This window comes from Carcharhinus amblyrhynchos, chromosome 16, assembly GCF_965287045.1.
Source record: "Carcharhinus amblyrhynchos chromosome 16, sCarAmb.v2.hapA, whole genome shotgun sequence".
In the NCBI taxonomy this organism is placed as follows: Eukaryota; Metazoa; Chordata; class Chondrichthyes; order Carcharhiniformes; family Carcharhinidae; genus Carcharhinus; species Carcharhinus amblyrhynchos.
The window spans coordinates 43,257,978-43,274,405 of record NC_137339.1 but is presented as its reverse complement, the minus strand read 5'-3'; the positions used below and the strand labels follow the sequence as shown (position 1 = coordinate 43,274,405).

At 38.7% G+C, this 16,428-nt stretch overlaps 1 protein-coding gene across 1 annotated transcript in view; it reads left to right on the top strand.

Moving 5' to 3' along the window:
* Positions 1-16,428, top strand: part of ctnnbl1 (catenin, beta like 1) — a 178,219-nt gene that overhangs the window by 75,450 nt on the left and 86,341 nt on the right. Inside the window, exons 7-9 of the mRNA XM_080205037.1 lie at positions 4,752-4,843; positions 7,833-7,905; positions 12,505-12,563. Of these exons, the coding sequence (XP_080061163.1) occupies positions 4,752-4,843; positions 7,833-7,905; positions 12,505-12,563 (224 nt within the window). The remainder of the gene's footprint in view (positions 1-4,751; positions 4,844-7,832; positions 7,906-12,504; positions 12,564-16,428) is intronic.

Sequence of the window (16,428 nt, the reverse complement as noted above, 5' to 3'; positions counted from 1 at the left end):
CAATTATTAAGAAAAAATATGCAAACAGAAAACAAATTAGAATGCATTTTGGGGGATTTGTGAATCCAGTGAGCAGATTCTTGGATTTAAGCATTAAAAAAGCAGCAATTATGTGTTACACTCTGTGACACAACATTTGAAATGCCCGTCACCACAGATAGTTGTTACAAACACTAGGAGGAGGCAATGGCCTAGTGGTATTATCACTTAACTATTAATGCAGAAACTCAGCTATGTTCTGGGGACCCATTTTTGAAACCCACTACGGCAGATGGTGACATTTGAATTGAGTAAAAATTATCTAGAAGTAAGAATACCCTGATTGTTGGAAAAAGATCTGGTTCACTAATGTCCTTACCTGGTCTGGCTGACATGCGACTCCAAAGCCACAGCAATGTGGTTGACTCTCAGTTGTCCTCTGAAATGGCCTAGCAAGCCACTTAGTTCAGGGGGAATTGGGGATGGTCAATAAATGCTTTGCACAAAAGAATTTTAAAAAATGCAAGGAGGCATTTAAGAACAGTGCATGTTTATTCTTTGTGTGTCTTCGCTGTTCGTTGATTTTTTCAGAGAGCCAAGCTGAGATTCAGGAAGGAAGGGATAGTGAATGATAGTGCCTTGTGTAGTGCAGTGAATAATCCACAACATACAAATTGATCACATATCTTTTCATTCTACTTAATGTTAGTGACGTTTATTCTGCATGGTACTTACTGCTTTTATACCATTTGAGAATTGTCTGATTACTTTTCATGAGAGTGTCATTGGGTAATTTTTTTTCACCTTATAGCTTAATATTGAGAACGTTAAACATTGATAAATATTATGTTTTCCTAGTGAATTGTGTATTCGGTTACTCTCACCTAATGTGTTAACAACAGATTGAAAAGAGTTTATTCATGTTCATTATTTACCAAATGCATATGCCAGTGCTGAACAAATAAATGGTAGGTAGGAATCACAAATCTCTTACTTTGAGAGAAGAATATTGTTTTCTACAGGAAAACCAAGAAAAAATTTGTTTACAGTTCTGCTCCACACAGCTTTGATCTGTATTGGGTTGCACAATTTGTATTAATGGTTGCGATAAAAAGTTGTGGTAGGTCAATACTGTTAATTTTCACAACCTATTTTAAAAAAACAGGATTTTTCCAACTTTGGAAAGCAAAAATATTCTTCTTTGATTTATTTTTGGGAACAGTTGAGAAGAAAGTATAGAATGCATGCAGAATCTGCAGTGCCCCGATTGAGATTGCTTTTAAAAGAAAGTATAACTGCTCTGAGATATTCATAAAGTGGGAAATATTTGATGGCATTCTGCTCATCACCAGTGTTTAAGCTTGATCTCTGTAGTTCAGTGCTGAAATTAATTTCTATCTTTGCACAGCTGGCAGTACTGGATCATTCTTTACATTTTGCCAGATTTCTGTCATAAGTGTATAGCACATTAATGAAAAATCAATAGCCTAAAAATTGCCTAGTTAAAATAATTTCTTGTGTGCCAGTCTGCCCTGTCAGTCTGCACAGATGCAAACCCATCTGTGTACACATTTAGCGCAAGGAATGAAGCGTGGATTCTATATGACACACTGTTTTATAATACATCAGGTTGATCCAGATAGCTTGGCCTGAATGTTTGTGATTTTAAATCTTGAGTTTTTCAAAGCTTCTTATACTGGAATGTGGGGTGTTACTGGTTATCAAGATGAGCAATTAACAACTTGTGTGTTTAAGAAAAAGGGAATGCTAAGGATTTTTATGTGTATGCTGAAAGTAAAAGTGTGGAGAGGGATAAAACTGTTCAGAGATAAAGGGAACAAACTAATTGTGCTAGCTTGATAGTATGGCAGAAATAAAATACTGCAGCAGTTTCTACAGATGGCAGAAATAAGAGCATAGGCTTATTAGAGGAGGTTGAAGAACAATTTTTTCTTGAAGACGTGAATGGGTTAATGGAATGCACTCAGCGTGGGTGAAGTGACCAGTGGGCAACAGTGATCACTGCGTAGAAGAGCCCACAAAAGAGGACCCAGATGTAGTCAGTAGCACCTCGATCTGTCTATCTTTCAGCTTCCTTTATTTGGCTCTAACTTCAGCACAGGGGAAGAAGCTGATTGGAGAGTAATTAGTGAGTTATTCTAAATTGCAATAGGGCAGCTTAGCTGAGTGGAATGAGCACTGTGTGGAATGTGGGAAGTCATGGACACACTATGTGCCCAAGACAAAATAAATTATTTTAAATCTTTACTATGTGTGTTGTTGGATGCCCCAATATAGAAAGGTCATTCTGTATGCTAGTTTTCACAGAATCCAGAATTGTTGCAGCACAAAAAGAGACTATTCAATCTGTCTTGCCTGTGCTAGCATCCAAATGAACAATTCCCCTGATGCCATTTGTCCTATTTACCCCATTAACCTTTTTTAGACAATAATGCAATTCTCCCTGAATACAATTAAACCTGCCTCCTCCACACTCAGGCAGTGCATTCCAGATCTTAACCACCTGCTGCATGAAAGGTTTCACCTTATGTCTTCATTGCCTCTTTTATCAGTTACCTTAAATATGTGTTCTCTCTTTCTTGATCCTTCCATCACTGGGAATAACTTGTCCTGATCTTTTCTTTCCAAACCCTTTGGGATTTTGCACACCTCTAACAGATCTCTCAACTATCTCTTCTCCAAGAAAAACAGTCCCAACCACTCCAATCTATCAAAGTAATTGAATGTCCTTATCTGTGGAATCAAATGCTTGTGAATCTTTTCTGCACACTCTCTAATACCTTCAGAACTGAACAATGTAATCCAATTGAGGGCAACCCAGTGTTTATATCTATGTCTTTAGATCCATATGGGATGAGGACATATAGTTATATGGAAAGATTTTGATCCACCTGAACGAAAAGGCTAACAGGATAATAAATATTTTCTTGAATCATGACAGACATTGATAGATTATTTTGAACTAGACTACTTCCTTTGATTAGTGTTGATTAAGATTTGGAAATTGTTTAGCTCTGAGCAATTAAGATGGATGTTTTGCCACAAGAAGTAGTTGTGGTAGAGTCTGCTGCAACTTGAGGAAAATATAGATCAACATTTGAAACAGAGAAAGATGCATGATAATGGGATTCATTTTGGATTTCTTTAAGCACAGATTCAGAACAAATACACCAAGTTGAATAGACTCCTTTTATGGTCTCTGTTTGTGATTCCAAAGTTGCATCACCGAGCTCTCTCAAATCTTACAATTTACAATGCACAACTTAATCACAATCACTGCAACACCTTGTTTACACATCTGCTGATTGGTGAAATTCAGTATTGTTTAATTTGGGGCAGACAAGAAAGCTATTGACTGAAATCCACTTTTAGTCACAAGATTAAAGTTTGCAGAGTTTTGGATTCCGTTGTATTTAATGTTGTACTTGTGAGTGAACCTTGGTCATGTGATGGCTGTTCATATTGACATGACTGAGGATTTTCCCTTCTCTACGCCCAATCTTGAACTTCAGGGAAATTTGCAGTTACCGCTTCTTGATCCTTTGTCAGTTACAGATAAACTTGACAGCAGACCGTTGACTTGAAACCTCCACTTAATTTTTTTTCCCCTTCAGAATAGAAAAGCTATGCCTCAATATAGAATTTTTGAGCTTCATCAGTCAAGCGCAGAGCATTTAATCCAGATGCAATGTGATTGGGTTGTGTATAATTCTGTCTTTTTGCTACTTTGATCTTATTTCCTTCTTTCCACCAATAAAATAAATTATTGACTTTTACAGCACACTTGAGATGCATATCTGCAATGCAAATTATTCCATGAGCAACTGGCTACATTTACCTTTCTTTGCTAATTCCCTTTATTAATGAAACTCTGGTCTGCCGCCATGGATGTAAGTGTTGGGCAGACTGTGCATATGTTCTAGATTTGTGTTCTCCCAAGGACAAAATTATATTTGTCAAAGGGTTTAAATCTAGAATTAATATTTCATTGGTTCCTAAATGTATTGTATTCAAAGACTACAGCAGCATCATTTCTTCACCCGAGAAAAGATTTTTTTTTGTTTTTTTTTGTTTGCAGTAACTTTGTCAGTATGGCCCAGTCATACGGTATTGCTTTTGGTTATCCAGAACCAGGTGACAAAATACTTTGTATTGTTCGAGCAAATTCTCAACTGAAGAAACCCTCACTGATTGTAGTCAATCAACAAAAGGACAGAGGAAGCTTGCAGCGGTCTCAATTATGTCAGCAATGGGATGGTAGATCATTGCTCGCTGTTTTGGGAGGCTGATGTTTTTCTACTGCATAGGAAACTTGAAAATTCATCTGTCAGAGGAATTTTGATTAATTGAGACTTTAATGAAAGTATACAGTCTCCACTTGTAATTTTGTGCTGTAATGTACTCTTTAGCTTCAATAAAATCTTGGATTTGTGAAGAAATTGCTTCTGATCAACCACACATTTAAGAGGTTTCAGGATTTGCTATGAGAAAATGCAATGTGATCATTCCAATTTTGTAAAATGATGTTTTAAATGAAATATGTATAAAAATAATATGGACTTAAATGGCTAACTTCAAATTAATATGTAAAGGAGAAAATGGAGAGAAGCTTATTTAAATGTTCTGCTTGATAGAAGCAGATACATGCTTTCCCAAGAGCTCAGCTACATGCAGTAGGTCAGCAAAAGGTTTATTGTCTCTTATAATTTGTTTCTGAAATGTGTATTCGCCATGCCTTCTTTTTCACACAGCAATCATAGAGAATTTAGCTGAATTTCGCCCTGAAATGTGCACTGAAGCAGCTCAGCAAGGTCTTCTGCAGTGGATGTTGAAGCGAATAAAGGTAATACTTGATTAGAACCAAGCTTCCCTTCCTGGTTCCTTGTTAACTGATATTGTTAACAGCAATCTCTTAAGGTGCTGTCCCTCTCTCCTTTAAATCTACCAGCATTAACCTCTCCTCAAAACAAAACCCTTGTCCATACTATCCTTGCAAACTATCATCCCATCATGAATCTCCCTTTCCTCTTCAAAATCTTTGAATATGTTGTCACCTCCCAAATCTGTTCTCCTCTTTTCTATAACTCCATCTTTTAATCCCATTAATCAGGTTTTTATAGTACTAAACAGCACACATCAAAGTAGGAAATGACACGTAAATGACTGAGGAAGATGAACTTTCCTTTTTAATCCTTTTCAAACTGTCTGCATTCTTTGATACAGTTGACTAACCATCCTCCTCCAACACATGTTCATAGTCATCCAGGTGCATGGGACTGCTCTCAGCTGATTCTATTCTTATTTATCTAATTGTAGTAAGGGAATCACATATTATAGCTTCTTTTCCTCCTTACGTGGTTAACTCTGATGGCCCCCTGGGTTCTGTCCTTGGTCCCCTCCTATTTCTTATTCACAAGCTGCTTTTCAATGACATTATCCAAAATCAATGTTAGTTTTCACATGTATACCAACAACACCTCACCACCCCTCACTTGACTTTTCCATGGTTGCTAAATTGTCAGACTGCTTTTCCAACATCCAGTTGCGCATGAGCAGAAACTTCCCCTAATTAAGCATTAGGAAGATTTGAGCCTTTGTTTTCAGGTTCCACTCCTAACTCTGTTCCCTAGCTACAGTCAGAGAATAAGCAAATCAGTACAGTGTCACATTTGACCCCAAGAGGAACATCTGACCTCCTGTTCATGAGAACAGTAACTCTGCTGATTTTCAACTCCACAACTTTGCCTGTCTTTACCTCTCTCTCAGCTGACCTGTTGCTAAGGCCATCATGCTTCTGTTATCTCCTGACTTGACCATTCCAGTGCAGTCCTGTCCTCTGTAAACTTGAGAACATTCAAAACTCTGCTACCCATGCCTTAATATGTACCAAGTCCCCTTCCTCTATTAACCCTATGCTTGCTGACCCAAGAGGTCATCCATCTGTGGAATTCTACTCCCAGAGAGCAGTGGACACTGTCACTAATTATGGTCAAGATTGAATTAGGCAATTGATTTGCAAGGAAGCCAGTAGTTAATGGGGGCAGATAGAAAATGAAGTTAAGCCCGCAATCGAATTAGCCAAATTCCTATTGAACAGCAGGCTTGAGGGGCCAAATAGTTTCCTTGTAATCTTGCATAATGAAATGGTCTTAATAAAATTGCTTTTTACACTCAAATTTAGAAAAAATTGATTTAAAAAAAAATTTTAGCCTTCACAAGCCTTGGGATATGTCACGTGTGATATATAGTTGTGATGAAGAACATGCTGATTGAAGTATACCTAAACTTCTCATTATTCAAATACTTAGCCAAGAATTTGCACTGTGCAGGACAATAAAATAAAAGAGTTAACTATTCAGTTGCAATCAAAGCCAAAAGAATTTGGCACAATTATCCTAGCTATTTTCACAAATACATCACAACAGATAATGTTCAGGCTGCTTAAAATGTTGTTTTCTCCATTCTTGCACAATAAACTTGCAGCAGAAAGAAGTTGCAATTTTAACTCAAATGCAATTGGCTTGCACGTAAATTATAGCTTTGTGTAATGGGTTTAATTGCATTAGTTTCAATGTTGATGTCCATATCCCTCTTGCAAAATCTTAAGTTTATTTTCTTTATGCGGTTATCTTCTGCTTCTCATTTGTTTTCATTTATTTTAAACTGCGGAACAGAAGTTGTTTTGATGCTGAGCTACACTTATTTCCTCAGTCTTTAGTTTGTAAAATTATTTAACCTAGAGCAAAAGTTAATCTAGAATGGAATCAGATGCATTGACGCCTGTGAGTAATACATATTGCGTTCTTTAATGAATATTTCCCTGGTGGGACGGAGAACAATTCTGAAAGTATGTCAACTGATGCCGCAGTTCCAAGGACAGCAGTTTGCCCTCCACCTGTCAGGGAATGATAGATAACTGAACTTAAATGAGGCAAAAAAACTTAGAAATTATCGTTATCCTGTTATAACCAGTTTAAAAGCACTTTGAATTGTTTAATAAATTCATAAGTTGCAGCTATTTGTGTGGCCATCTATTTAAGCATTAGGAGAGAAAATGATTTGTATGAAATATCTTACCCAATGGGCACTGTCTTCTAAAGGTAATTATTTTTCAGACAACAGAAATCTCTGTAGCTCGACTCCACAAATACTTAAAATGAGCAAATCCTTTGAAATGGCCATTTTAAATTTAAAGTCTTATCTGATGTAAAATAAATATGTGCACTGTCTACTAATGTGACCATTCTATTTTTCCTACAAATGGACGTTTTCTGTTATGTTTTGATTAATCCCTACAGATAGATCCTAAAGCTATTCCCAATCCCACATGCATTATCAGACGTTTTGCAGATTTCTGCTGAAGGATGATAATGTGGTTTAACATGGACTCCTATTTTTGTTGGAACAAAAAGTGACACAACAAGTTGATCTGTAGAAGGAGTAAAAAATGGGCAAATGTCTGTTCCAAGGAGCAGTGAATATTGCTGTTATACAAGCAAAATATCGTGATGTTGGTGAGCCCTTGGATTTCCCACTTGTCATCTCCACTCTCATCCCAGTTAGAACTTAGTTATTAATTTCATGTATTTGATTTAGGTCTTGCTACTGCACTGATTCTAGAACTTTAATCTGAGGAAATGTTTGGGCACTTGATACCTTTCAAAAAAAAATCACCCTCCCAATTTATTGGGTTAAAATTGATACTTGACAACCAATATCTCTATATACATAATGAAGAGTCGGCTATTTCTAATGGTATATTTCTCAGCTAAATATGATGAATTTTGCAGTACTGCTGAGGTTATAATCAGTTGGATTCTATTTTGAAACAGGCCAAGATACCCTTTGATGCGAACAAGCTTTACTGTAGTGAAATTCTTGCCATTTTGCTCCAGAATAATGATGGTAGGTTTATTTTATGTGAATTTTTGGGAATTGAAGTATATGAAAATAATGTAAATGAACAGATGGTAAATAATTTCCTCAGCCGAACCCTATAATGGTCCTCTGTCCATCTGGTAGCTTTATCTGTGCATCTGTTCATTTATTTGCGACTCTACTGTCAGTGTTTCCCAAACACAGGCTTTCATTTAATGCTGCTTGATAAGTTGGGACATCATTTAACTTTAGGTTTCTTTTAAATAATGCATATTGTCGGAGTCCTAGTATCAATTCAGAGTGACATCTTTGCAGATCTGTGCATGAAGAAATATCCATTAGAAACGCCTTGGGAGTATTGTTAAAGGGAGATCGCTTCTGCTTGAAGGCATACTTATATTCCATTTCTCTTTGTTTAATGGCTTAATAATCGTGGAAGTGCCTTGTTGATGTTTAAATTTAATACCACCATTGGGTCCTTCTGATGAAAATTAGTCAACTGTCTATCCTAACTAAGGAACTGGATTATCACATTGTGCTGCTATCTGACGCTAATGCTATTCCCAGATATATCTATTAACTAGTCATCACCTAAGGATCACCTGCGTGCAGGTTGACAACTACAACTTCTCATATGCTCGTATTTGTCATTTTCCTTGCTTTCCATTGCCGTAGAATTTGTTTGCTTTTGCAGAGGCAAGGAGAATCCAAGACATTGGCAAATGCAATGGATGCTGCTACAGGATGTTTCGCTGTTTTTTGCCTTTTGCTGCAGTGCACACTGTATTATCGTTATGCCAAATCGGCCGAAAGTACCAAAAACAAGTCTCATCTTTGATGCCACAATGTACTTTATTTCACCTTCCAAAGTTTTTCCCCCCCCCACTATGTGAAGGAGCTTAGCAGAGTTTACAACAAGAAGGATGAATACCACTTAAGTGAAAGGCTGTAGGTCCAGAGAGGACTTCAATCAGGCATTAGACTCTTTCACTAATGGGATATTAGCTAGGACCCATCTGGTAAACAGGATAAGAGTTGTTCCACAATCTTTGAATTCTACCATCACTTTTCAGTGAAATTGTGAAAACAAATTTGGATATTGTGAGCAGTGCCCAAATTATTTTCACTCTTCTATGTGGCAGATTGAAAGCAAAAGTGGACAGTAGCCTTTGTGAAAAAAGCAAGTTTCTGGAGTGGCAGATCATGCTGCAAGCAGATGTTTATTCTCAGTAACATCATACAACAGAACCTGTGGTATCAGAAGCCATTTTACTTCATTGATTTTGAAAAGGCTTTTGATAGTGTCCATTGGCAATCACTGTAGCACTTTGCATACATCGCAAAACTGTTCAGCATCTTGGTGTGGTGTATTAACATTTTCTGAATACATACTGTGACTCCAATTGCTGTGTTAAGATCAATAGTCTCTTTCAGCACTATCATCACAGAGCTACTACAAGGCTGTATATTCCCTTCATTCCTTTTCCTCTTGGTTATTGTTATAATTATGAGGAAGTGAGTGGAGATTTTGGCACCCTGTGGCAACACAAGTTGATAGATCTGGAGTTTGCAAATGACATTGCCTTGCTGGCTGAAGATTTGCGCGAGTTTCAAGACGTGACTACCAGTTTTGAGAACAGCAGCAGCTCTGTTGGTCAACACATCAACTGCCAGAGGACCAAGACAATGATGACTGGGTGGCAAAAAGGTCCTTCCATCACCGTCAGGCAAAAAAAAGGATATCAACCACTTCTCTTTCCTAGGCGGTAACATTTCTAGGGACGATGATGTAGAGATCAGTGTCCACAGATGAATTAGCAAAGCAGTGATGGGCTTCCAACAGTTCAACACCGTAGGCAAACAACACTAACAATGTGACCATGAAGTTGCAACTCTGTGTCCATATTAGAAACCATTTTCTATTCCAGGAAGACCAGGAAAAGAACAACAAAGATGTCAGCTAAGATGGGCTCTTTTGTCAGCGCTGCCTACATAAAATCCTGGGTATCACATGGAGAGACAGCATTGCCAAGGACAAACTACTACAGAGAAGCGGTCAGAGAAGCCTGAGAGAAATCATGACAGAAATGACTGAAGCTAACAATACATACATTTTGCATCCTGGACATACTCCAGGTGACAATAGAATGGATACCATCAGATGGAAGATGATGATGGCCCAGAGAAAAGACCTTGCAAAATATATATAAGGAGGACCTTCAAGAGTGTGATACCGCCTGGATTGGGGTTAAAGGGTAGGGTGGGGTTAAGACGTTCTTCCGAAGAATTGGTGCAGACTCAAGGTGTTAAATGGCCTCCTCCTGCACTGTAGGGGTTCTGTGATTCTGTGAAGTAGTTTGTCAGCTTGTATTTTGTCAAACTACTCAAGTGGAAGTGTCTTCTGCTTTGAGATAAACAGTGCTCCGGTTACTTCTGGTCAAGTGAGGAACGAGCTGATATTTTCAGAAGTGATCAGCATGGTATTGCAAGGGAAGACCTCAGATCTGACATCTGACTTGAAGATTGGAGCTGTTAGTACAGTCATTAGGTCATCCTTGGAGGTTCAGAGCGATTATTCTGCCAACGGTGAGAAGACAAGTGTTAGACAAGTTGCATGAGGGCCATTGCAGAACTGTAAGCATGAAGGAAATGGCCAGAAGTTATTTCTGGTGACCTGAATTGGACGCAGAAATTGAAGAGCAATTTAGAACGTGTTCTTCATGTGTGAAGGTAAGAAAACTGCCACTCTTAGCACCACTACATCCATGGGATAGCCAGAAGAGGCTTGGCAATGAGTGCATGTTGACTTTGCTGGACCTTTTGAAGGACGTATGTTTTTAGTAATAGTTGATACTAATTTAAAGTAGCCAGAAGTCACTATAATGAAATATAATGAAAAAAACTATTGAGGCTAGGAGGAGTGTTTAGTAGGTTTGGATTCCCTAACAATTGATAAGCAACAATGAACCTGTTTGTCTTCCAAGAATTCGAAAATTTCTTGCAGATATTTGACATATCTGCACCGTACCTAGCAGGATCACGAAACATATATTGAGAGCATCCAGAGAACAAGATTCACTGGTATACTCTCCAAACTCAAGGTTGCCTCATCTGGAGGAGGCACGTGAACCTACTGTTGGAAGGAAGAACCGATCCACTGGAAATGGAACCTGCTGGGTTCAACTGTGCATTCCTGCAACCCTGCCAGTGATGAACTGTTGAGATACCTCACCAGTAGACCAAACACAGACTCGACCTCTAGTTATAACATCTATCCCAATCAAATTGACCACTGGTGATGTGCATACAGAGATGCTAAAAGGTTCACCAGTCAACCATTCCAAGAGCGATGACCTCCAGACCATCTGACTTAATGATTATTGTTCATATTGCACTTGTTTGAATTGGGGGTGTTCAATTTGCAGGAGGAGGAAATTTGTGTTTTAATATTGATGCTGCACTCAGCACTCAGAATTTATATATTCACTGGAAGTGATGTCACAGGTCATTAGTGGTGGAAACTGCCAGAATGAAAAAACAGCCATGTAACGGAACACCACCCTGTAAATAAAGCCCAGTAATTCTTAACCCTCCTTGTTTCCTGGCGTCAATTCTCCAATGTACAACACCATCAACACGAGATAACCTTTTGTTTCTCTCACTCAACAACAATTTCCACTTTAAAAATATTCAATGACACGGCCTTCATCACTTTCTGAAGCAGAATTACAAATTTGCACAACCCTCCGAGAAGAATAAAATCTCATCTCTCTCTATAAGGGTGATCCCTAATTTAGTTCTGGACTACCATTTTTTCCGAATCCACCTTGTCGAAGTGTCCTGATCTTCCATACTTCAATCAAGTCATCCCCCATCCTTCTAAATTTCAGTTGTGAACAAGCCCAATCTGTCCAGCCTTTGTTCGGAGGACAACCTGCTCATTCCAGCTATCAATCCAGTGAACAGTTTCCTCTCTAAAGTAGAGAGAGAAATTTGTTGAGCCTTATGGTGCAGAAGGAGGCCATTCAACCAGTCGTGGCTGGCTCATTGAAACAGCTATTTGATTAGTTATCTAGTATTTAGTCATTATTCAGTGATACATGTTTTAAATTTGAGACACACTTTCGGTTTTGAGAGAGAGACAGCAAGTGCATGTCTTCAAATTTCAGCAGGTTGCTTGGCTGGTGGGAATTAAACCTGAAAGTTTGTCTATTGTACCATTTATTTCCATTCTGGTGCCTTAACAAACCTTTCCTTGATGAATAAACTAAACAGATAATAAACACAAGAGCTGATCTCCCTTTATTGGGGCTTATTTAGTATTTCTGTCAGTACTTGAGGACTCTTTCATATTGTCCATTGTACCCCATGTTAAATATCTTGGTTTGTCTAGTTATTTGTGCTGCAGCTGTCTTGATAATGGAAAAACAATTTCTATTTGCAAGCAATTCTAATCATTAGAAATGTTATTTAAGTTATGTGCTAAGTATTATTCTGGTGGAATGTTTGCAGCCTTTAGTGCATTTGTCTCTTGTTGATTTTCTAATATATTGTGCACTATTGATTATGCACTGTGTATCCATGTTTAATGCTGTAATATCTGACAAGTGGCTCCACTGTTTTCAGTCAATAGGGAATTACTTGGTGACCAGGAAGGGATCGATGTGTTGCTGCAGCAGCTGTCAGTGAGTATCTGTTATAGCCTCTAGCTCCTGACTAGGTTGATATTCTTAACTCATTGCTATGCTTCAGTGGTCTTCTCTCTATAATTCAGATGTAAATTACACCTGAATGATCAGTAATTCAAGCTGCATTTTTCATATAGAGGTGAAATCAGAATTTTTTAAAAATCAGCAGACATGGATGAATTATAAAAACAATAAAGAACCTGAATATTGTGTCTCATCATATCACCTGGGATGTTCCAAAGTGCTGCAGATTTAAGGAATACCTTTTTTTTAATGAGTTAATGTCAGCACATTTGGGAGCTATTTTGTGCTTGTCTCAGGAGCAGCATTCAGAAGAATGACTAGTGATGGTGGCTTAGGTTGATGGAGAGTTCTTGGAGAACTTCAGATCTTTTAACAGGGTTTCGTATACTCAATAGAGCCATGTATTTTCAGTATTAGGATACTCCTTTGGCACTGCAGTGAGCAGGCTGCCTGTGTGCCGAAGTAATAAAGTGCGCTTGAACCTTCTGTCTCAAGTGAGAGTGCTGCCAATTAAGCCAAGCTGACTTTTTGTATCATCAATGTGACACAAATAGATTGCAATTATTTTTTACATCCAGCTTGAAATGTATTAAGGTGGTTACTTTTAAGGAAACTAAACAATTTGTGGTGCATATTCCACATTCTAAAGTTTAATGCTGGCTGAAGCATCAAATCTCCAGCTGCAAGAAATCATAGTCAAATCTATCTGATCTAGGCTTAATCAAAGCTGTAATCCTGGAAAAACTGATGTCAATTATTTTTCAACAGCAAATGACATCAGTGTTTTAGTACCTAGCTGAATTTTATGTCACAGATCTTTTCAAATATTTATTCCCCTTGTTACTAAGTTGTTAAATTGTAAGTGATTGTCACTTCTGCAAAACTCAGCTACAATGAAACTTTCAAACATTTTACTTCACAATATTAGAAATGGAAGGCTTAAAGTTCCTTTTGACTGTTAAATGAAAAATGCTAGGCTGGCAAAATGACCATTGGCTTGCTCGGTTGTTCTGTTAACGGTATTTTAACATGATCGGTTCTGTTATATCATCTATAACACTACAAATAAGTGATAGCAAAGAATATTTAATATAATCCCATCCCAACAGAGATACAAAGCTTAACCTTCAGGTGCTTCAACGATGACTTTCCCTCCATAAGGTCAGAAATCAGGCACTTCATGGAAGCTGACAGTGTTAGTTCCACTTGCAACTTCTCATATGATGAAAGTAGTTCATAAATACTACCATTTGTGCCATGCAATGGCTATCTTCAACAAGAATAAATCTAATCTATTCAATAGCATTATTATGATGAATCTCTCATCACCCATAAACAGGGGGCTGGGTGGGGGATGATTACTATTGATCAAGCTCTTGAGCAACCACACAAACACTGCAGCTACACAAGCAGCTTACATTCGGTGACACCTAATGGCTGAGATGAGTTGTAGCCCGGTAGAGTTCACAATGTATTACAGCATGAAGCATCCTGAGTTTTTTTCTGCTCAAATGTAGGATTTATCTTTTTTGGTAGCATTCTCTTCCTTATTTGTCTGAAACTCCCAAACACAAAATGGATTTTAAATAAAAGTTTAAGTTTGACATTATATTTGCTGTGTGTTTCTCAAGTGATACAATGATCATTGGCTCTGTTTGTGTGCTATTAGTCTGCTGTTGAACACAGATAAGAATAAAAGTCAGTGGCTCAATTTTTAAGTATTGAATGCCGGCTACACTTTTCAAAAAGGAATCTGTTATCTGTCATAAAACACACGCTGGAATGATTTCTGTGAATTTTTAATTCTGAATGCCGGAAAGTTGGAACTAGCCTTTATTCAATGCTTTACAATGGGCTACAAATTCTAATTTTACTGGGACACCTAAGATCAGTGCAGGCATATGTAGATTGGGTATTGGTTAAGCTCTTTGTTCTTGCTGCATTGTTCTCAGGAGAACTGGCGCATGCGAAATAGGAGTTTAAAATTTGTAATATTTTATTTGAAAAGAGTGAAATAAGCCAACAAAATGTGTTTAATGGAATAATGATAATGGGGTGATTCTCCAAAAAAAAATTCTCACTGTGGAATTTGCGTAAAAACTGGAGTTTCAAAATTTAATCACCGCTCTGTGCACTGCAGAGTGCTTCAGTGTGAATCACACTGAAATTCAGTGGGTGGTGCCTATTCCCGCTGGAGAGGTCAGCGGCTCTGTCAGCATTGAGATTGCTGGCAGTCCCATGACCTCTGCATCACCGACCTTCCCACCCCTCCCCCAAGTCCCAATCGCTGGTCCCCTGAGCATGTCCGGGCCAGCCTTGACCCCGGCCCCCAACCTACCTCCCCACCTCACCCACAGCTCATGTCTCCTAATTTTGCCCCAATCCGTCCTCTCCCCCATCCCCCGATAATCCAGCGAGACCTCTCAACTTCCACCGAGTGCCCCTCCCCTCATTATGTCCCACTCCTTTGGCATTACCCTGTACCTCTTGGGAGGTGCCAAGGTGTCCCCTGGACATTGGCACTTTGCCCCTTGAGCCAAAGGAGCCCTGCCCAGGTTGGCACTACCAGTGACAATGCCAGGGAGCACCCCCGGCACCCGACCCTTTGGAGGGCCTCAGTGAATCCCCTTCAGTCCAGTGGAGATAGGTCCCCAGTTTCCCGCAAGTGGGGGGCTATACTAAACTGCGCTGAAGCAAACTACTCCTGGTTGGGGGGGGATGGCTCACGTGCCTGGAGATTTCAGTCCCAGGCTCAGTATTGTTATTTAAATAGCATTTGAGTGAGAATTTGAACGAATTATTCGGCTCCACGCCAGAAATCCGACTGCCAGTCACTCCTGGAGGCCGTGGCGTCGCGATATGGCCTCTGCTCGAGTCTCCCAGCCCATTACAAAAGGAGCACAGCAGGATGGGAGAATTGCTTCCAATATTTAATGGAGAATAATATTGCCGTGAAGATATTAAACAAATTTCCATGCAGTTAGCCTTGCTTTTACTAATGTGGGTGCAATAACTGCGAAGCAATTATTTGCCATAACAATTTTCAGACAGAATCCTGGCAGTGCTGGTTAAATTGGATTAGTTGCTAAAAAGGAGAATTATCCAATCAACGGTTAGATTCTCTCTTGTTGGAGATGGTCAGTGCCTGGCAATTGTTTGGCATGAATGTTACTTGCCACTTGTGAACCAAAGCCTAAATAATGCCCAGTTCTTGCTGTATTTGGACATAGATTGCTTCAGTATCTGAGGAGTCGCAGATGGTGCTGAATATTGTACAGTCAGCAAGAAACATTCCCGCTTCAGGTTATGAAGCAGCTGAAGGTGGTTTTTTCTAGGACATTACCCTGAAGAACTCCTGCAGTGATGTCCTGAGCCTGATGTGGTTGACCTCCAACCACCAAAACCACCTTCCTTCATCAGACATATCCTTATATGTCTATATATAGGTCAGTTGTATATATTGAAATAGAGGAATCACCCTAATGCCAACCCCCAATACAATATATTTCCCTCAAGTTTGTAAAGTAACTGTTTACCACTTCTCTGCTTTTTGACTCTTTGCCAAATTTGTGTGGTTTCAGTCATAGTTGTTTAATCCCATGGACTTTGATTTTGCTTAAGTCTGTTACTTGATCAAAATCATTTTAGAAGTCCACAGTGTCAATCGCACTACCCACATTGATTCACTTCATTACGTAGCTCATCAAAATCCAACAGATATTTCAGATCTTCTACATGTCTTAAGTTGTGGATTTCATGATTAACAGATTCTATCACTGTACATTTAGAACATATGAATGAACTGTAGTGCCAAATATCAACATCCTCCCTTCAGTGG